General features: G+C 37.5%; 1 protein-coding gene across 2 annotated transcripts in view; it reads left to right on the top strand.

Annotated features, from left to right (window-relative positions):
- The window catches only part of USP25 (ubiquitin specific peptidase 25), a 67,174-nt gene that overhangs the window by 23,971 nt on the left and 20,379 nt on the right, over positions 1–22,824 (top strand). For both annotated transcript variants that reach the window (XM_031061929.1, XM_031061930.1), the window contains exons 5-15: positions 4,310–4,396; positions 8,954–9,091; positions 9,950–10,026; positions 10,790–10,863; positions 12,336–12,484; positions 14,733–14,860; positions 15,616–15,711; positions 16,012–16,173; positions 18,577–18,785; positions 18,998–19,068; positions 22,502–22,730. In XM_031061929.1, coding sequence (XP_030917789.1) covers positions 8,975–9,091; positions 9,950–10,026; positions 10,790–10,863; positions 12,336–12,484; positions 14,733–14,860; positions 15,616–15,711; positions 16,012–16,173; positions 18,577–18,785; positions 18,998–19,068; positions 22,502–22,730 — 1,312 coding nt within the window. In that variant the 5' untranslated portion in view covers positions 4,310–4,396; positions 8,954–8,974. The remainder of the gene's footprint in view (positions 1–4,309; positions 4,397–8,953; positions 9,092–9,949; positions 10,027–10,789; positions 10,864–12,335; positions 12,485–14,732; positions 14,861–15,615; positions 15,712–16,011; positions 16,174–18,576; positions 18,786–18,997; positions 19,069–22,501; positions 22,731–22,824) is intronic.

The following is a 22,824-nucleotide window of genomic DNA, read 5'->3' as shown; positions in this document are numbered from 1 at the left end:
GCAATGCATGCAGGTACGACCATACATTCTATAGCTCTGTGTTTTTCTTTGATTTGAGTTATTAACAGGAATCAAATGTTAACCCTAATAATACTCAGTCTACCCTGCTAAAACTGGCTTTATATACCTTAAAACATCAAAATTGTTTATAAAGTGAAGTAAGAACATAAATCTCATTTTTCATGTTGGTAGAGGCAAACTATTCCAAATAATATACTTTATGACATAGGGCTATATTTTTCCTTTTTATTATTAGAACAGTAATGATATATTCACTATTTAAAATTGCTCTCTGCTTGTTACACAGAATGAAGGTAGATATGATCTTGGCTTTGTGGCTTTAAAGAAAAATTAAATAAATAAATAAATGTCAAACTGAAGTGCATAAAAGGCTGCAGATGACTAAATGAGGAAAATGGGTGTTGTGCTGTGCTAGTACACATAAATTTTCAACTCATACAAGATCATGTTTTAGCTAAATGCCAGTACCTAAAGGAATTTGTTTAGGAGCTCTGTAGAAATGCATGCTTTTCTTTCCCCTTGCCAAGAGTTGCTCTTCAAGCTCTCCTAGTAAGATATATTTAGTTTTTGGGTTTCTTCCTTCTGTCCTGTCTTCCCTCTGTCTTTCCAAGCTTTTGCAAATTCAATGGGAAGCTGTCTGCCTGTTCATGCTCTTATACAAACTTGTTTAAAGGTGATGCATATTAAAAATGCACAGTTCTTGTGGACTTTTTTTGCCTTTTTCTTGTTTTTTTTTTTTTGTTCTCAGTGCTGGAAACAAATACAAAATTGGAAGTCAAAAGAGAACCAAATGTTTTCATTAATCTGTTAGTGAAACAGCTGGTTTTAGTTCCTGGTGCTTACAAACTTGCAAGAATCCACCAAAGAGCCTGTCTGAAGCTCTCTGCAGCAGCTTCTTGGGTCATCTTGTACCTAGACTCAGAAGCAGTGTTTTCCTATTCTCTAAGTGTTATTGGTGTCAGTAACTTTATTAATTTAGGACTCTGCTGGTGGCTTTTAACAACCTATGTTGCATGCCTGGCATTTATAGATTTAATACACTGACTAATTTATATTCTTGCAGCACTAATTCTGTTTATATTCTTTATCACTGTTCTTGAATGTTAAGAATTAATTCTTTATTCAGTCAACCTAAATTTTGGCAAGATCCTTATGTTTGATAATCCTAGATTTTACGGGGGGGGGAGGGGGAAGGGATAAAGAGTGTTTTAAGGGAAACCCAGGCAACTTAGATTCTGAAATTGTGTTTGAACTGAATGTAAGTAAATATTACTCCTAAAAGTGAATGTTTTAGTATCTTACAGTGTAGAAGCTACAAGTCTACCTAGTTCTCTCTGGTATGACTGAAAATACATCATAACCACCTATAGCAGGGGAAAGCCACAATCTCTTGTGTTCATTATTCAGTATTGTTAGTGTGAATGCCTCAAACTGCGACTGGTTTTCTGGTCTTCTGTATTCTGTTCTGACAGAATATAAGGCAGTATTCTAAAAATCTGTTTATGTTCATGGCAATTGGAATTGGTATAACTTAGTTTGGCTCAATGAAGTTTCCAGATGACAGCTTTTAAATGCTTTAAATGCACTGGGGAAAAAAAAAGCCACAAACCCACCTTGTAGAGAGTTTTTCTTTCATGCATAGGTTTTGCATACTTTAGTCAGTTGTAAAGGTATTTGATCAAGGACAGTAGATGTGAAGTATCCATCTTTTAGATGCAGCCTCTATTCTTGCACTGGGACTCCTACACCTTCAGTGTAGCTGAAGCCAAGTGGGTAACAGGTGAGGTGCTGCTCCATGCAGTGTGTTTGGAAAGCAAATCTGTTTGGAGCTTTAGGCTAGGGCCAGTGTGTGGCACTTGGGCCAGGGACAGTCTCTGCTTTGTCTCTTGGTGGCTGCAGAAGAGCAGCTTCTGCCTCATGGGCCACTTACGCTGGGTGCAGGGAGCCTGGACAAAGTTGGCTCAGCAAACTAGAAAGTGTTTTGCTTTGCCTCTTTTTGGGCTCTGGGGTGATTGGTCTTGGGAGGTCTCTGCTGGGCTTAGGTGAGCTCCTTTTTATCTCCTTACCTCAGGAAGAGCTGCAGGTTCCTCACTGAGATACTTCAGGCACTAAAACAGTTGGTTTCAGGCACTTGTTTACACTTACACTGGGAAATTATCTTTTTTAAATGAAGGTAGAGGTTTTCTTAAGTTGATCAAGTTGACTTAGCTCACTGTAGGAGAGCTACAGCATGACACTGTCCTGTGTGCATTAGTGGTGTTGGCAGCACATAAACCGTGAGGGTTCTGCTGTATCTCACAACAGCCATGCACACTGTAAGCTTTTCTGGCAACAAGTTTAACAACTAAACATCTTGCATAAGAAATTTTGAATAGTACAAGGTTGAAGAAGAAAAGAGCAAATTGGACAATCCTCTTAGTTACTCGCAGGAGATGGCACAGATGGGTTTGTTCAGGTCAGTTGGAGAGCATGGAATAATGTTTGGTAGACTTCTGGATTTGAGAAACTGAATTTTTGTGAAAAACTTGTTGGATTGAATGCCAGGCAAAAATGCTAAACTTGAGTACAGTTTTCTGTACATAATTTGTGTGTTTGTATTATGAAATTGGCCTGCTCAGCTGCTTGGCATTTTGATGGCACTTGGATTAGTTATGGAGAGAATTCAGCCTTTGGACATTATATTTCAGCAGCTGGTTTATTTTGTACATAAAACATTGCTATGTTTTGCTTGCTGAAGAGCCCACCAGTGGAATGCTGTTACATCATGAGACATAACTTCAATTAGTATCAGCTTCTAGACTGACACTTAAATTAAATATTAACATTTTCTATGCTTTGAGTAAGTAAACAAAGGACTCTGTTTTAATCTCCCTTCTCTGCAAGGATGGATAAAAGGGGAACATGTATTTTGAACAGCAAAATAGGAAAAAAGTTTGTCTTGGTTGTCTACCTTGATTCAGCAAAGTCAGAGAGATCTTTTTTTGGCTGATGTTTTGGATACTTTTTAAATCTAAAAAGAAATGTGACAATGGAAGCCTCTTTGTTTTGTTGGGGATGCTGTATACTGTGGGGTATGGGAAAAGGTTAGATTCTGTATGGGCTCTTTTACAGGGAGAATCAGGAACATGGCAGTATTTTACAACTTTTTATTTTCCTACCACTATGTTCTAAATTACTGGAATAAGTGCAGAGCCTCTTCACAATCTGTGTTTTGCTTATTTGGCACTGTGGTGCTGAAAACCTGTTAAACTGATGTGATCTGTGACTTAATTCTTTACATGGGTAGGACAAGTTCTGGGATCAAAGTCTATTGCTGGGGTAAGCAAACTCTGCCTTTCCAAAACAAATAGCTAAGATATGTGATAGAGTGGGAGGAGAGTTAATTATAGATTGTAAACCAAATAAAATACAAATAGGAAGGCAGATCTTTCCTGTGCTTCTCTGATGAGCACATTTAAGGAACTTCAGGCCTTTCTTCCTACACTGTCATCATCAAAATGCTCTTCTGTAATGTAGTGATTTTTAGTTAAGATGCTTTTTGTCTGTACAGAAAGGCAGTGCTGCAGTTCCATAAGTTCTGAGGCCTCCAGTTCTCAGCTCAATGCATTGGACTTTTACTGTTTGCAGCCCAGTCACCTTGCTCTTGTACTCTCTTGGCTCCAGGCTCTGTGTTACACTGTGGAGTTCTTTGTGGGCATGCCTGCAGACACTGTTTTCATGTCCTAGACAGACACCTGTCTATTCATGTATCCATAAAATGGGAATGTTATCAGTCCCTTACCTGCAGAATTGTATAACCCAATTTCCTTACTCTAATGTGCATCCTTCAGATCTTGTGGGAATGGGAAGAGAGGACAGAATGCAAAATGTTCAGCTAATGCAAGTGGAATTAGGTTGCACATGCAGAGATGTAGTCTCTGTGCGCTGAGGAGTAGATGATAGAGGGCCTACAAGATAAATTTTAGATAGCTAAACTATTTCATGTCATTTTGAAAACTCACAGTTATACAATTCATAAAATTCTTGTTGTAAAATGCAATTTGCCTATTATGTAAAATTATTGTTCCTTTTATGTGATTAAGTGCAGAGTTATTTTTTTATTACACTGTTTTCTTGGCAAAAATAATTGTCTTCTGGTGAAAATATGTTTAGCAATACTCTGCCTTGTGAAACAAAACTTAGCATTGCATATGTTTGACACTTCATTTGTTTTGCTAAGGCTTATTTGGAAGAGTTTTGTATTGTTTGTAGAAGTGCTTACAGGTTTTCTTAATTTTTTTCTTTTCAGTCATTATTTAACCTACTGGAGTTTCGAAGACTAGTTCTGAATTTCAATCCTCCTGCAAATGCTCAAGATTTACCCCGAAACCAAAAGGTAAAAGAAGCTGGTTTCCTCTCATGGCTGATGAGGGCATTTCTGTCTTGTACATGAATTTTGCACTGTTCTCTAGCTCATATCAGCGTGGGTTTTAGAGGTGCCAGTTAATAGTTCTCTGAGCTTCCTGTGGTGGATCTTACATAAATGGCATCAGCCTGGCAGCACAGTATGGGGCAGGGTTCTGAGAGAGACAGAGCATTTCTCATGTGAGTGTAGCTTGTCTTAGCAAATGTATTTTATTCCAGTTCCCTCCCACTCATGATCTGACATTGAGCTTTCATTCATTAGCTTGTCTCTTCTGGCTTTTTCAGGAGGTGATTATAAGTATAAATTTTCTCGTGCTTATCCTGGTACTCAAATAGGATTGAGGAGGGGAAGGTCTTGGCTTAGGTTTCTTGTGGCTTCAGACTGGCAAGGGGGAATGGTCTTGGGATGGGGGACAAGACAGATCAGTTTTTCTTCCTTCATGGGCCTCATTTGAGGACAGATGCAATGGAGACCCTGTGGTTTCTATGCTGTGAAATGGGAAGGAAGAAATGGAAAAGGAAGTGACTTTATGAAGATGCTTTGTTGCCTGATTTTTAGCAGGGACTTACAGAGCAATGAATTTTTGCATACCCAGAAATTAGAATTATTTAGGCCTTAAAGTTTAACTACTTCCAACCCCTGTGGCATGGACAGGTGCACCTTCCACTAGATCAGGTTGCTCAGAGCTCCATCCAAGCTGGCCTTGAACACTCCCAGGGATGGGGCATCCACAGCACTTCTGGACTACCTGTGCCAGGGTCTCACCACTCTCACAGTAAATTAGAGTATTGCCTGTTGCTCCTTTCTGTCTGATTTAAAGAAGCCAGTGTATTGTCAGCCTGTTCTTAGTTGGCTGTCCCTTCAGGATTCTCTGGAATGTTCACTATCAAAAGTAAGAGCTGTAATTAGAGAAGCAAAAGAAAACAAAGAGAAAGCAGTGTCCATTTTCTAAACCTCTGGGTATGTTCCATAAAAGGGAAGTTGAATGTTTAGTCAGGCCTGGATAATTTCTCTCCTGCCCCTACCCCCTTCTTTCCTCACCACATTCAAAGTGCAAGAGGTCACTTTTTTTGGTTGGAAAGCATATTTGCATTAGGTTGTGAGATGGTGTGAAAAGAAAACATGGGTAGTGTTCCCAACACAAGGTAGGGATGGGGCAGTGTATTTTAATAAGAAAGATAAGTCATGCCTTATGAATAGTTGTACTAAATTTTTTTTATTTTTAGATTGACTTTCTGCTCTGTATTTAATTTTTCATTGTGTAATTTGTTTTAGTATATCCTTCAGTACTCAGAAATTCTATGTTCATTTTTCAGCATGGAAAAAGCAATTGGCATCTAAAAAGTGGTATGAAATAGCTGATAACAAGCTGTTGGCTTCATAAACATCTTGCCCAAGCATTGACACTTGCAGCCAAATGCCTTTAGCTGTTCCAAAGTGCTTTATTTTGGAAATTCTGACCATGACAGGCAATAAGTTCGTGAGAAATGGTGTGACACCAGGCAAGTGCATGGATTTGGGCAGAAACCTTGCTAGAAAGAATCTCTGGCAGTAGTTTGTGTCCTCTCCTTTGTTAACTTACATTCCATAATGAAGTAACATTATTACTTGATGTACTCATCGGTCTTATCTACAGCTGAAAACGGATTGAGGAGAACTTAGGATAAGGGATCACTGCACTAGTTGGAATTTACATGGATAGAAGACATGAGCATGCATGCCCCCAAATATGGTGCCTTTATTTCTTTGTAAGTGAAGGCAATTAGAGGCAAATTGATTCAGAGTTGTAATATAAGTTACCAGTTGACAGTAGAAAAAAAAGTAAAGCCCTGGAATTTACTTCGGACTGCTTACTTATTTTAAAACTATTTTGCCTTAGTTTTGGTTTTGTTTCTATTTTTATTCCAATGTTAACTACCATATGTGACTGACATTCTCCAGGATCAAATTTCCTTGCTAATAGAGGATATGTTTTAATAATCCCAAATTTTGAATACTTGGGTTTACATCCTGTTGTTCTTCCAGTTGGTGGGAATTACAGTTTAATGCTGGGGTCATGACAATCTCTTGATTTAGAATTAAAGTATGTGGTTGTACTTCAGGGAATATTACAGAGCAGGATGTTTGTTTTTTTCCCATCAATATATTGAATCCAAATGCTATGAATAATTTGACACGTAAACTTTTTAATCCAGAAGCCATTGGTATAAATTTTTACTTCAAAAAACCTCAAACAAACAACAGCCCCACCCTATTTGTCTCAGCTAATTGGGCTTTGATTTTCTGGATGTGGACATACACTTAAAATCTTCAATTTGATCTTACTCTTTTAAATTTGAAAAGAATTTTTCTTCCTTGGTTTCTTTCTATAGAACAAATGCAGTTCTCTGTAGTTACTGCAGCTTTGCTGTCCCAGTTCTCTTGCCTCTTGCTGTCACATGAACAGATATTTTTCCTGTACACACTGAGACCAGCTAAATATTTGGCCTCAGTGATATCTTCAGGAAACATTTTATTATCAGTGGAAAGGGGTTAGTGTACTCCAGGTTAGCACATCCTTCCACCTGTTCTGATATTAATGTAATATTATCATTATCTCACTCTCCTGGCAAGCTGATTGGCCATAGTGGATGTTTGCTATGTATTAAATATGTAGACTGCTTTAAAGGCATTTATAATAATAAGTTATTCTGACATGGATTAAGAAATTATTTATGCAGGCAGGATAGGTGATAAAATGGAGAATGTTTTAGATTATGAAATTTCCATGCAGTGTTTAGTTAAAAACTTATTTTAATCTTTTTTTGTGTTGGTGCATGTACAGGATTCTTTAGAGGTGAGGGCTGTGTGCTGTGCTGTGTTCACTTTATCAGTTCTTTGTTTTGATGTGCAAGTCCTTTTGTGGAACTCAATACCTTGTCTTAGGGATTGGCTCACCTTATTTTGAAGATTTTAGGGTCAGTTCTGGTCAAGGGTCATGTCTATTGCATTAAACTGAGCTTTTTCAAAAGCAGCAAGGGTTTCCCTAGTTTTAGAGAACTTTAGTAGCCTTTGTAGATATTTGTCCTGAGTAATCCTACTTACATTGGTAAACAGTTGTTCAAGCTAAGGCTACAAGTACAGCTAAAACTCAGCCAAAGTTGTAGTGTAAATTTGAGTGATGCAGTAATATACCATGTACATTATAATAATGCCTATGTACTTCAGATTTAATAAAAAGAGTATTCTGTGGTTAATAATTTATTTTAAGCATATCACTGGTATTGAAGGATCTTTATAAAATGTATCTAAAAATTGAAATTCCATTTGTTTTAATAGAGCACTTTAAGAAAATAGCAAGAAAAATACAACTTTTGCAGTTTGTTTCTTTCTTCTGTTGTTATATTATGCTTTAAGTATCTAAATGGGAGACTGATTTTGTTCTTAAATTAGGATGATTTGATGCTGAATTAGGTTGGCATTTGAAGTGCAGCCTTTTCTGTGAGCAGTGTTAATAACTGGCAGGTATTTTGCAAGGTGGATTAGAGGAGCAAGTTAAATTGAGAGATTTACATGGCTATAAGTATTTCCTAGGTATTATGTGGAACACGTGGAATTCACTGTGCACTTTTGCAATCTGAAGTAAACCATATTTTACATATAAAAAGCTTTATGCCTCCTGGATTGACACAGGAGTGACTAAACAAGTCTGCTGTCTGATGAGCATGTGAAATAGTTTGTCATCAAGTAATTCCAGTCTGACCAGTATCAGACATCTGTGGTGCCTTTGAATGATACTTTGTTCTAAATACAAATGGATATTGCATGGGGTTTAATTTCACAAGTATTTGCCAACTATCTACTCAGGAGTAGATATCCAATCTCTGCAGCATTGGTAATCTGTGATTTAATCTATGGTATTTGTGTTTCAGTTTATTTGTTTTTCATCATGCAGGCAGAAAGTATTTCTTCTCTTCTGGAAAGCAGCAAATGAATGCCATAGTCACATGAACTGTACTTCAAAGTTGGGTAGGAAGGAGAGCAGGCTATTTTACTTGTGTCAAGAGAAAGAATAAAGGTTAATTTAGACTTTAGAAGTTTAGTCTTCAGGAAAAAATAAACTTAAAAAAGGTGCTGAGAATGTGTAGGCTCACAAGAAATTCTTCTAGAGGTACAGAGGAATACTGATTTTAATAAAATAGTGCATATTGTTGCAGGGTGTTACTTTAAGCTTTTTAAGTTTTGAGAGATACATTTCTGTCCTAAATGCAGCTCTGCTTGTGCAGTTGTCAATGCAGGCCCTCTTCAAGACAAGCAGTATCATCTAGATATGATTTCAGGGAACCTTTATTTTCTGAAATGGAATTTTCTTCCCAGAGAACTGCATTATTTTGTAACATTGACAAGTAAAAGGCATGCAGCATTACCTTGGTAGTACTACAAGTAACCTTATATATTATTATGGCATTACTCAGATTATTGGGGAACATTTCTGTTCAGTAGATTTCTGTTACCACTTTGTTAAATATTTTTATTCTTCACATACAGGAACATAGGAATCTGCCTTTCATGCGTGAATTGAGGTACCTGTTTGCACTTCTAGTTGGTTCAAAGAGAAAATACGTTGATCCATCAAGAGCAGTTGAAATCCTTAAAGATGCTTTTAAATCAAATGATTCCCAACAGGTAAATTCCGTGTATTTTCAATCAATTTTATGCATGTTTTTATATAATCATATTGTAATAGGAAATCCTTCTGACAACAGAATTTCAAAACGTCTACAGAAAAGCAACTTCTAATTATCACAGTCTTTGAACTTTTGTGGTTTCTGGTTATGTTTGTTAGAAAGATGTAAAAAAAAAATTCCAGACAACAGGACTATTTTATTCAATACACTTTCTTCCTATTATTTTAGAAATTGACCAATTGTTCAACATTCTTGCTTTTAGGATTTAGTTTAGCTTCTAAATCTGGGAATTTTTGAAGGAGAAATACTATTCTGATGTAACAGTACACTCAGGGCTGTACTGTCAATGTGCATTGCTATTACACTGCTTGTTTAGATGCTGGTTTGGAGGATCTAAATATTAATATTCAGGATTATTACCCAAATCTTAATGTGCATATTGTGCTTTTTTTGGAGAAATATTCTATTTCTTCAGATGCTTTGTTTCATAACATGAAACAAATGTGGCTGAGGTGTTTAATTACAATAGCACACTGAATTTGGTGCTTGATGAAAGTAATATTAGTCACCACTTGCTAGATACCAGAGGGTTTGAACAATGGGATTCAAGAGATGCCTTTGGACTAGCGTGGTGTGAAAGCTGAGCCCAAGTAACAAGGATCACAGGACAGTGTCACTGCTGAGGAACACCAGAGCCACTCATAAAAAAAACAATCATGGCATACATAGTCTTAGACATTGTGTGATTCTGGAACACTGGTGGAGGGGGAAGGGAATTCTGCTAAACTGGTCTTGTAAGGTGACACTTTGTTTTGTTCTGTTACATATGTGTACTGATCACTTTATTTTTTAACAGCAAGACGTTAGTGAATTTACACACAAATTATTAGATTGGCTAGAAGATGCCTTCCAAATTAAAGCTGAAGAAGAGAGGTAAGATTTTTTTTTTCTAGCTCTGCATGTTGAACATTTTAGATGAGAGAAAAGCAAAAATGCAAATCTCCATATGGCTGAAAAAATTTTGACTCTTGTAGCTTGTTTTAGTTCAAGTATGATTTTTTCCATACATATCAATATTTTCGTGTTTTTTCCACGAGTTGTCTTTTTTCACCCTCTTATTTCATATTAGAAATCTAGCTCCATGAAGCCCAGAATATATAAAGAGTAAAATAAAGAGATGTGTTGTAGATAGTCAATTAGGCTTTTTTTATTTTAATGCCATTTTGCTTTTCAATCCTGTAGTTAAATTGCTTCAAAACCTCGCTCCTCTTTCTCGTCTCAGAAGAAAATACACATTGTTTGTATTAGTGAGCATCTGGAAACACTTTTGAATACATGATTTTTTCTATAATGTTTCAAGAAACAGTTTGTACAAGGGTTTTGTACAGTTTAAACACTCATTATTGAATCTGGTTTGCATAGATTGTCTTAAAATGAAACGCTTCTGAAAATTAGTTTTCAGAATATACTTTTCCCTGCAAATACCTGGATCATTGTTATTGCCATTAGAGGAAAGTACAAAAATAAATTAACAGTAAAATGGGCATCATTTCTATAATGAATTCAGAAGTTTTTAGACTTCTGAATTCATCATTCTGAACTCTGAATTTGAGAAGAATTCATTGTTTCATAAATCAAAGATTGTAGCTTTGACTTGGATTTTTTTTTTACACTAACACTGCTCCTGTTCTTTTAGGGATGGAGAGAAACCAAAGAACCCAATGGTGGAGTTGTTTTATGGACGATTTCTAGCAGTAGGTGTACTTGAAGGTATGAATCAGAATTTACTTGGGCTTCTCTGGTCATGTGTGATCTGTGCTTGTCCAAACACACAGGTGACTGATGCATTTTTAGGATTTTAGCTGCTTCTATAGAAGCAGGTATGGAGAACACACGTATATAAATTTGTCTGTGCCAAATGGTTGGTGAGGTATGAGACTGAGGAGAAATGCAGTGAGCTGCAGGGATCCACAAACACTGTTTTCATAGCCATCAGGAGCTGAGTGTATGTTCTCAGTGCAGCAGAAGTTGGGGTGAAATGCTGAGGGAAGATGCTTGGAAAAAATTATTGGGGCACTGTTACCACTTACCAGAAGGCAAGATACTATATTTCACTGAGCTGTTCTCTCGTGCTCCCTCTGATTCATTTAATGCAATTTAAAACTTGAGTTATAGCATTTCCTTATGCACAATTTCTCATATGGAAAACTCACCCTCCTACAAGTACAGTTTGTTGGAAAACAGGTCAGTGGAAACCTGCTCAAGGGCAGTGTTGGAGAGAGTGCTAAGGAGGAAGACACTGTACAACAAGCTTCCCTTTACCTTATTTGTATGTAATTACTAGTTCTGCAGAATTGTACTGTTCTCTATTTCCAAAAGGCTATGAAAGTATTTTTGAGTCATTTTAATGTTGGTGATTCTGCCTCTCATCCAAATGAATGACTTTTGCATTTGAATGAAGCAGGTGTAGTCTTTTAAGTGGCTTCCAGGTTATTCTGTGACCTTGAACATGTTTCTAATGAGTTGTTGTCAGATTTCAGAACCATTCCGCAGATTTCTTGCTAGTAGCATTCTTGCTTCTTTATATTTAACTACTTTCATCCCTTACATTCTTATTTTAACAGAGGAGATATGTAAAAATCAAACAAATGAAAAGAAACTAGGGGATGCAAGATTTGTTACTGATGTTAGGTTGAAATAAATTGAATTTCTAGGTTGAAATCACTTGTACCCGATATTTGTCCTTATTTTTGCACTTATATCTTTATACAGTGTTACCAAATTATAATCTTGTTTTCAGGACAGAAATGAATGTTCTCTTTTGTGGCTTATTTTTGCAAAATGTACTTGTACAAAGGGCTCTTTCATACCAGCAATTCCACTGACTTTGCTGATACAATATACATTTGTATTATGAAGCTCCTATTTGCAGGGGAGGACTTTGATTTATATGTGTAAAACTTCCCATATGTCTGTGGTGCCAAGTAATTTTCAGTTTTGCTTATTACCGAAAGATGCTAAAAAAATATAAAAGAAAGTGGGCTGAAGAGGAAAATGCAGTAATTTTCAATATTGCTTGAGCAACATTTTTGAATAAATTGTCTTTTGGCATATAATTAAATTCAACAAGAAAATGTGGATATTGTTTAGTAGACTAGATCAATTGACCTAGGATAGATAGGGGGTTTTTTTGAGGTAAATTTTTGTTCTAAAACATTAACTGTTTAATTTTTCATGTGAAGGTAAAAAATTTGAAAACACAGAAATGTTTGGCCAGTATCCACTACAGGTTAATGGCTTTAAAGATCTGCATGAGTGCCTAGAAGCTGCAATGATTGAAGGGGAAATTGAATCTCTCCATTCAGAAAACTCTGCAAAGTCTGGTCAGGAGGTGAGTTAAGTGCTCCTGTGGACTTCTCTTGGGATGTTATTGCAGTGCCCTTTATTTTTCTTTGAGTTTCATGTCTGGTTTTTATGGTTCATGGCACCTGCTGTATAGATGGGAATCCCCATTGCCTGTAAAGGCTCAGCTACTTTCTCTTTACACAGCTGTTCATGTTTCATCACAATTATTTTAAAGATGTGAAATCTTGGAGGTTTTTTCCTACTTATGTAAAAAGTTCAGGCGTAATTTCTTCCTTGATGTCAATCTTTTGCAGTAATGCAATTTTTGCTTCCTTTAATGTGAAGCCTGGTGATGCACACTAAAATCATCCTCCAGTCTGAAGTTCTGGTACCAATTCTGTTTTACAACAAATGTTTTATGGCATCTCTTCTGCAATGAGCATTTTCCTGAAATATAATTTGAAGAAAACAAAATCTCATAAATTTCTTGGTGCAATCCCAAGTTTAGTTTCTCCATGCAAGGTGAAACCTTGTATGTACCTACTACAAGAGCATAACTGTTCATCTTATGAACTAAAGGTTGTCATGCAGTTATAACTTGTGTGTATTCATGCATAAAATGCCTGTTCTGTTAGAAATGCTTGACTAGAAATGTCAGATTTGCGTGTTGTGGGCTTGTTTTGGTTTTGAGGCTATTTTAGCTTGTAATATTGGGAAACTGGGAAACAGCAGGATAGCAATTTACAGATCTATACTGTTAAGCTTTGAGTTCTGTGAAATTGTCTGCTTTGCTTCTTAGCATGTGGTAATAAAAGTGAAATAGATATATGACAGATTGACAATGGTGGAAAATCAAGAAAAGTAATATGTTAAGTCCTTCTCTAGAAACAAACTTTGCTTCATTATTACTAGGGCCAAGTAAATTGGTTATGTTTCCCTGAAATAATCCACAGTGATATTGCTTCTTTTAGTATCTGTGTTTAAATATAATGCCTGAAAGATGTTACAGTGCATTGGAAGGTTTGGAAGTACTAAAGAACTCTGAATTTCTTGTAGCTTTAACATGGTCTGTCTCAACTGAACAAAGACTTCAAGTAACTTTGCTCTGAGTTGATTGATATCAAAGCTTAAAGAAAATAATTATGTGGTACTCAAATGTGTTGAAAGATCCTCCAAGTAACATTCTGGGTTTTTTTTCATTTTTCCTACCATTGACTGTAATGGGGTATTCAGCTTGACTGCTATTAGTATTAGTATTAATATTAGTATTGTTATCATGATACCTAAGAGCAGGGTGTCAGCTAGTGAGCTAATGTAGGAACAGAAAAAGGAGACATTCTCTGTCCTGAGGAACTTAAATCCTGCTTCAAAAGAATTTTAGCCATGAGCAGTGGAAGAAAGGGCTGTTTGCCAGTTATTATATGAAAAGACTATTTAAGACATTTGGCTGGATAGGAGAACTTGTAGTGAGCCCTGAGTCAAATGCCACATCTGGGCTATGGCACTGATGACAAATGTGTCAATGGTGTCTGCAGCAATCAGAGAAACTTCAGGTGGTGGTTAGACACCCAACACTTATTTAAATGGGTAGACTGTGGTTGTTTTGTGTGAGAATGGAGAGGAAAAAAAAGATCTTCAGTGCTGGAACTGGAGCTGGATTTGTATTGTAATTGAGAAACCACGTATGTATAAAAAGAAATGAGGACTATGGATAGATCTCTGCTGAGTAGTCAAAGACAAATGGGGTAAGATGATGATAGCAGAAGATAGTAAGATGATTAGAGGCATGAGTAGAAACTTTAAGCTGTTAGTATGCAGGAAATGTCAAACACTCACTGATCCTGTTTCAGAGGGGGTCATCAGAAGCTTTGAATTTTGCTAGGTGAATGAAAGGATCAGGAAGCTGTCTGAGAGAACTATAGCAGGAAGAGCACTTGATAACAGTGTAAACAACCCTTTCAGTATCATTGAGGAGTTAAGGGAACAGAACACTTGGCAAGACAGGTAGGCTCAAGCATGAGGCAACTTCTGTATGAGCAAAATAAATGTGAGTGGAATAAGTATTTCTGCCTCCTCTGCTGGAACACAGATAGCAAAACTCTTATGCAGCATGGGCAGCAAATAGTCTGTGTTTACGTTGAAGGGAGAGGGTGGTAGCATTGGAAAACTTATGCTGACCCACCCTAAAACCAGTTTCTGTCATAGCTGTGTCAGTCTGCAGGTATTGTATCACTATTACTGAATTTTTTCTATTGGAAGGCATTAATTTTGGGGATTTCTGTTTCTTCATCCAGCACTGGTTCACAGAGCTTCCTCCTGTCTTAACGTTTGAGCTATCAAGATTTGAGTTTAATCAGGCTTTGGGGAGACCAGAGAAGATACACAACAAATTAGAATTTCCTCCAATTTTGTATCTAGACAGGTACAGTATAATATTATCAACAAAATTCTAGTGTGGATATAAAATAAATCTTGTAAGTTTGTTAAAGTTGATGATGTGTCTTATGCTCACTTGAATAATAGTAAATTTATGTTCTATTTACACAAGTTAGAGTTTTCAAGGGTTTCATCTGTTTCAGAAAATACACATAGATCACAATTTAAGACATACTGCTGCTTTGTGTCAAAAACCTGCTTCCACTTTCATTTATTGCTCGGTACTTGTGTGCACAGGCAAAATGCTCTGAAAAATCAGACCCATTTATGGGTCCCTTTGGGAAACAGGGTGACAAGTTGGATATTTTGTGGTGTTGCATCAAACATGCAGTCTGTTCTCAGCATGAATGCATGCAGTTTCTCTGTAGAGAAGAAATACCAGGATGGCTTTCAGTTAGCTGCTGAAAGTTATTTGTGAACCTAAATAATGAAACAGGAGTATTGCTCTGTGGTTGCCACTTAAACTACTTAATTTAGAATCTCTCTAATAGTGGCTTTCTAGTACATGTTTGTCATCCACAGTATCAACAGAGCTTTTGACACTGGGGAAAAAGCATCTTCTGAAAGTTGTGGAAGGGAAGGCTCATTTTCTTCTCAGTTCTGTTTCAGTGCTGAGTATGTTGTAGTTTCTAGAGGGTGTGAGTTTTTGTTAGTATTGAACTGCATGGTTGATAGAGACAGACCTCAGTTTTACTGTGGGATACTATAGGCTGACAGTACTTTCTAAATTTTGTTTTACAGGTATATGCACAAAAACAGAGAAATAACAAGAATTAAACGAGATGAAATCAAGAGACTCAAAGAGTACCTCACAGTTTTACAACAGAGATTAGAACGGTACTATAGATAACTGTGTAAATGCAAATAGTATTGTGGGCTACATAGAATAACTGTGCAATTATACACTTTGTGTATAGTTATTTACCTGAGATTTCCTTTCTGTATCTCTTTTCTTCTACCCTTTCTTTGGAAGCTGTGTATAAGTGTTGTAATTCTGATTCATGAAACATATTAGGAAAGATTTGCTTTAATTAACTGCAGTCAATCAGAAAAAATATATAATTTTTTTTCTTTTTTTAAATTTTTTTTTTTTTTGTATCCGTGAGTCATGGCATTAATACGTTTTGTGGTTAACAGATATTTAAGCTATGGTTCTGGTCCTAAACGATTCCCCTTGGTAGATGTCCTGCAGTATGCCCTGGAGTTTGCCTCCAGCAAGCCGGTGTGCACGTCCCCCGTGGATGACCTGGGTGCCAGTGCCCCCGCCAGCGGCACACTGCCACCACAGCTCCCCCCCAGGTAAGGGCTGCCTCCTGCTCCCCAGGCAGAGACCAGAGCCAACCAGCCTCTGGGAGAGAGGGAGCACGTTCAGCTGCTTTCTTCACCAGACCAATAAAACCAAGTATCTCTGGCGGGGGGTAGCATAAAGTTTCTGCTCTTTTCTTTCAGCATGGCAGGCTTATGTAAATAAAAATGTTAATGACCTGGGTTTGTCTCATGCACTTAAAAAAATGTCTTCACAAGGAGATTACCATTTTCAAGCACAGCCCAATTTCATCTACAATTCTAAATAGACAGAAGATTCTGGTGAGGTCATTGATTCCCATGTGTATTCTTTAAGAATCTGAATTGGTCAGTGTGTATGTGCTGCATAGCATCAAGGTTTCTGGTGTGGAATTTATCTGTTATTTTTTGCCTAGGAGCTAAGCTCCTTTTTTGCCATGCAGTTTGCATATCTTACCAAATTTGTCAGGAACCTAAATAATCTGACTTCTTAAATGCAGAGTAACTAAAGTACCAGAGAGATCAATGTCCAATAATGTTGTTTGTCTCCTTGTTTAAGTTAGTAACTCAGTGTAAGGGATTGAGTGTATATGCTTAGTCAGTTTGCAGATGATGCCCAGTACTTAAGGACTGGGGGGGGGTGCTGGTCCACAGTGACTGAACATGAGCCAGCTGTGCCCAGGTGGCCAATGGCACCTGGTCTGGATCAGCAGTGGAGTGGCAGCAGGACCAAAGCAGTGACTGTCCCCTGTGCTGGGCACTGCTGAGGCCACACCTCAGTCCTGTGCTCAGTTTTGGGTCCCTCACTGCAAGAAAAATGTTGAGGGGCTGGAGTGTGTCCAGAGAAGGGCAGTGGACTGGGGAATAGTCTGGACCACAAGTCTGGTGAGGGGGAGCTGGGGGGACTGAGCCTGGAGAAGAGGAGGCTCAGGGGGGAGCTGATCAGTCTCTACAACTCCCTGACAGGAGGGTGCAGCCAGGTGGGAGCCAGCCTCTTCTCCCAGGTAACAAGTGACAGGACACAGGGAAACAGCCTCAAGTTGCACTAGAGGAGATTTAGATTGGATACTAAGAAATATTTGTTCACAGAAAGGGTTGTCAAATGTTGGAACAGACTTCCCAGGGCAGCGGTGAAGTCATCCCTGGGGGTATTTAAAATGTGTAGATGTGGCACTGAGGGACATGGCTTAGTGGTGGAATTGGCAGTGCTGGGTTAATGGTTGGACTTCATCATCTTAGAAGTTTTCTCCAACCTAAATAATTCTTTGGTAATAGAGTACAGTTTTGGATAAGTGGACATTTAACAGTTTGTAACATAGCTTTGTATGATGTATTTGGGCAGTAGGGTTCTGTCTTCTGGGTCAGTCAAGGTTGTTAAATTTGTCATTCAGAGACGTGAAGTACATGAATCTAACAAGGCTTTAAAAAGATGTCCAATACCTTACTGGTATAATGCCAGCAGAAATTGTGATGATTGATAAGAGAAGACAAACTTTTAAAAGTTGCATGAAATATCAAAAGTAATAAACTGGTCAAACTCCTGTACAGGAAGTTTGTTCTGTAGAAATGTAAGTATTGTGGCTTTTTTGTCCATCTGTAGAAACACCACAGCATGTTATACGGAGTGACATTTTCAGCTCTTAACGTTCTCACAACTTTCTAAACTCCTGAAGAATACCAGTTCCTCGGGCTGTATCATGATGCTGTACACAAAGTAAAAATTCCGTGGCATGCCAGAAAGATCTTCAGATTCCTCATATTGCAGTGTAATTATATAGAGGTGATCTTGTTTTTGGGAAGAGAAAAATCTGTAACAAGTCTTCATTTTTATTACCCTGCTGCTCTTGCCGAATTCTCCTAAGGTGACTGCTTTGCAGTTTGTGTTAGAGTGGTTTGGAACAAATTTAGGTGGGTTGGTAGTGCATTTCCAGTGTGGCATAAATATCAGAGGTCCCTTCATTATTGCTGTTCAGCTAACATAAGTTGTAGGTAGGATGTTAGAAAAAGTCTGCTAGGCATAAGACACGTGAAGGAAGTTATTAAACTGAGCATTTGTGCTTATTGGATTTTATGGTCATTGGCAATGGGACAGACTACTGTGATTTCTCTCTCTGCCATTTGGCTGTAAATGTTTCAAACCACAGTTATTTACATGTATGACATGATTTGAAATTGTTCAGTAGTGTTTCAAATAAAGCAAACTTTGTTTTTGTGCTAATATAAAATGCACCACAAAGCTTTCAGAATTTAAATACTAATTCTATATTTCGTTGTAGTTATGTGTTCTGGATTGCACTTTAGGAAATTATTACCATTAAAATGCCCGTTTTCAGATGAAAAGCTTATTTTTATGGTAAAACTTTTAGTCTGTCTACGTGATGATTCAATTTTTATATTTCATGTTTTGAATGAATGCAGCACAATAGAGCAGCAGGGGCCTTCATCATCAGATGTCCCAAGCACATCTCCTGTACAGAGATCAGTAATACATAAACCATTCACACAATCACGAATTCCCCCTGACCTGCCCATGCATCCAGCACCAAGGCACATCACGGAGGAGGAGCTGTCTGTCCTGGAGGGCTGTTTGCACCGCTGGAGGACTGAAGTTGAGAATGACACAAGAGGTAATGCCACACTGGGGAATGTGTTTGCTGTAGGAAAGGATTTGTGCAAAAATGGGGGAAATCTTTCATCCGAGAAGATTTAGCATTTGGCTTTTAGATAGATGTACCACCTGTGAAATGCATCCCTGTTTGGCTTTTCATGAGTTTAAGATGTAGTCTTGTGCAATTATACAGCCTTGTGAAAGAAAAGTTCTTTCTTCTTTGTCTTTTAGATTTACAAGAAAGTATATCTCGAATACATCGGACAATTGAGTTGATGTACTCTGACAAAACAATGGTCCAGGTAAGTAAAGTTTTGGCATAACTGAAAATAGATATTTTTTGGCACTTTAAAAAATTCTTAGATGCTTGAAAACAGAGCAAGTATACAATTATGTAGTGTTTTGAGAGCAAGTATACAATTATGTAGTCTTTTGAGAAATTTCATTGCAAGGTCATAATGGGTTTTGTAAGCCCTTTAGTTGTGCACAGTCAAATGAAAGACAGCATTACAGTATTTTACAGGTGACATGCTTAAATTCAGGCAATTATAATGAAAAGCCCAGATATGGTCTATCTCTGATCCCCATTTTTTACCTGAATGCAAATTTGCACAACAAAATTTTGTTGCCCTGATTTGCCCATTTTTATTCAGTAACCTCATGGCTTTACCATGGTGAAGCATTAGACACAGGAAAGTACTATTTACTTTGCTGCTTAGTGCCACTGGATATTGCAACTTTCTTGCTAATACAATGAAATTCAAGGCTCCTGATTTTGATTTGTAGTTAATTCCAGTGAGTGGTTTTGTTGCTCCTGGCTTGTTTTTTGTTTTGTTTTTTTGGTTTTTTTTTTTTTTTTTGCTTTGTCTAGATTTTGTATCACAACTTTGATTATTAGTCTAAGATATCTTCTAGCAAATTCTTATTCTGTGTAACCTGAACAGTGTTTTTAGAATCTTTTGCTGTGGAGTTGTGGTTCCTCTGCTGTTTCTTGTGTTCACATACTCATCTTCTCTCACTCTGAGAGGTTTTAAGGCTAAGGATCACTTCTCTGTTACTTTCTGTTAGTAAAAAGAGCTATTTTCATTCCAAGTAATATCTGTTGAGCTTACAGTTTTTTCTTGAGGTATGTTTTGATTTTGTACATCGCTCCTAATAGTTACTGGCAGCTGAACTCTGATGTGAAGGATTTCAGGCAGATTTGCCTAGATGACTTTCTTTAAGCTTGCTGCTAGCAGGCACGTTTTTCCCTTAATACTTGTGTTCTAAGAAGAAGACCCCAGGCTACATGTCATCTAACAGTAAAATGAATTAATTTGGTAACTTGCATCTGAATAATCTACCTGTGTTGGCTTAGGTGTTGCAGGAAGAAATACCTCTGGATAGCAAAGATAGTCAGCTGTCATTACAAAAGAAAAAAGAGATTACTTAGTAAAACACCAAGTAGGTGCTGAACCCATCTGAAATCACAGGCTGGAAGGGAAGCTGCCCTCCTGCAGCTGACCTGTTTTGTCCCTGTTGCTGTTTTGGCACAATAGGAAGGAGGCAGGTACACAGAGCTGTCTGCTTTTCCCTGCTTCCTCTGTCTCTGGGTGATTTGGTTGCTGGGTATTGCCCCATTCCCTGGGAACAGTTTCCCTCTGCAAAATACAACTGCAGGATTGCAGTCTTGAAGTCAGGTTCTATGCATATAAAACTAGACACATTTTTAAGACAAACATATACTAGGAAGCATCCTGCAAATGTTATATTTATGAACTATTTGATAAGCTCTTTGTTTTCTCATTTTGTCCTTTTGGATTCTAAGGAGATATAGTAGTCTATAAAACCTTTGTCAAATTGTCATATGAGATACATTCCCGAAATTTTTATTGTTTCATTCTCCTGAATGAATGTTTTATCAACTGCTTATTTATTTCCTTCTTCTGTGAACTTGCTGTTGGGGAAGAGACACAATTGTTTTTTCTGTGGGAGTCCATCTTGGTTATAGCAGCTTTGACATATCTGTTCTCTAGCTACATGTGATGGGGTTGGTGAAGCTCCATTCCTGGTTTACAAGTAGTGAGTGTAAACTGAGAAGTTTAATGCCACCCATGTTTGTGTTGCTTTGTACTATTAATTACTGTTGATATAATGGCTTATCACAAGAGATGCTTGTTGGCACTGAACTCACCTGTCCCCTGGTCACAGACCTCTGTGGGAAACCTTCCTCAAAGCTCATTGTGGGTGACTGACAGCTGCTTCTCCTGGCTTGGAAAAAAGGGTGGGGACCCTCAAGCTGACCCGGTTTGCATGGTTTTAAGTAAAACAATTTAAATTCAATGGGGATTTTTAGTTCCTGATTTTAGGGTAAGAAAATTTTGTTTTGACAAAGTCTTAAGCGACACCTTTTTTATTAAATCAGGATCTGCATACATTGCATACATTTTTGTGCATATACAGAGGCTTGCAGTCATGTTAAGGAGGCTTTCACACTGGTTTAATAACAGATGTTAAAAACCTCAGAGCATTCAGATTTAAGGACTTGTCAGGATTTCTTCTTGTGTTTGGGAGATTTAGAGTGTGGTCTGGTCTCTGGAAAGACAGGCTGTTTGATTCCAGCTGCTGTGCAGTCACTCTGCTGTACAGTTCAGGAGGAGTTGCAAAATCTCCAGCACTTGCATGTAGCCTGGAAGAGAATGATCAAGTTAAAAATAGCTTCAAGGAGTTTCTCCAGTCACACATATGTGTGTGTTTATGATTGTTGCAGTACTCGAATGATATTTGCAAAAAATACTGAGTACACCTTGAGTTAAAGAGACTATTTATCTTCAGTCCAGACTGTGGCACAAGCTGGTTTTGGGGTTTTTCATCCCAACTGAGCTGTTGTCATTGAGACACACTGTGCATAGCAGAGAAGCTCAGCTTTCTCTTTTATGTTGCATGTGCAACAGCAGGTTAAAATGAGACAATCACCAAGATGTTCTCAAAGGACTTATAAGTAAGAAAGAACTCATTCATTCTGCTTCTCTCTCTCCTTCAGACTCCCAATTACTTAAGTAGAAACTAAGTTTGTCATTGTTCTTGTTGGTTTACCGATGTACCCTGGAATTGATTTTCCACTGATCCTAGAAACTGCTATGGTCCTTTGCCTCAGGAGGAGGAAGGGACCTTTTCAGGTCTTCCATGCTTTTTTTTAGCTTTTCCTGATACAGTTAAAACAGTGGAAAACAGTTGTATTCATATTCTACTATGGGAATTCTATTTTTGGGTAACTGAAGCAGATACTAATTTAAATAAATTCTTTTACTGTCACACAAAAACCACTGAGTTTATTACCTTGAATTTACATGTGCTTTTCCAGACTTTTTGACAGGTTTGCCAGGTTGGAACTGAAGCAAATCAGAGACAGTCTAAGCTGTCTTATTTGAGGGTTTTTTTGATAGATACAATGAAGATAGGAATATTAAGGAATTAAGAAGAAAGAATGAGTGGCAGCAAAGGCAGCAGAGTAGACATATATGTCATATACTAATATTTTTAAGATTTCCTGTAACTAGGAGTGGTAAGCAACATAGTTCCAAGTCCTTATGCTTAGTGGTTGCTAGTTTTACTTGTTTTTCCTCTGTGTTGTGTTTTGATTTTGATTAACTTTATTTCAGTTACTTTTATTTCATGTAGCAATTATTGGTGGCATACAGTAGGAATCCAGGGAGGATTTGACATTTGTTTTATTTCCTGTTTTGTTTTTTTAAGGTTCCTTATAGGTTGCATGCTGTTCTAGTTCATGAGGGTCAAGCGAATGCAGGACACTACTGGGCATATATTTATGACCACCACCAGAACAGATGGATGAAATACAATGATATTTCTGTGACAAAGTCAACTTGGGAAGAATTGGAACGGGACTCTTTTGGTGGCTACAGGAATGCCAGTGCATATTGTTTAATGTATATCAATGACAAGGAGCAGTACTTGATACAAGGTAATGTTATCTACACAGATTCTACATGATAAAGAGTAGCTGAATGCATTGGTTAAACAAACTTCTTTCAGATGGATTTCCAGATTTTTGAAAT

This window comes from Geospiza fortis, unplaced genomic scaffold, assembly GCF_000277835.1.
Source record: "Geospiza fortis unplaced genomic scaffold, GeoFor_1.0 scaffold24, whole genome shotgun sequence".
NCBI classification, from domain to species: Eukaryota; Metazoa; Chordata; class Aves; order Passeriformes; family Thraupidae; genus Geospiza; species Geospiza fortis.
Note: the sequence above shows the minus strand (reverse complement) of the source record. Positions and strands in the feature narration are given on the sequence as shown.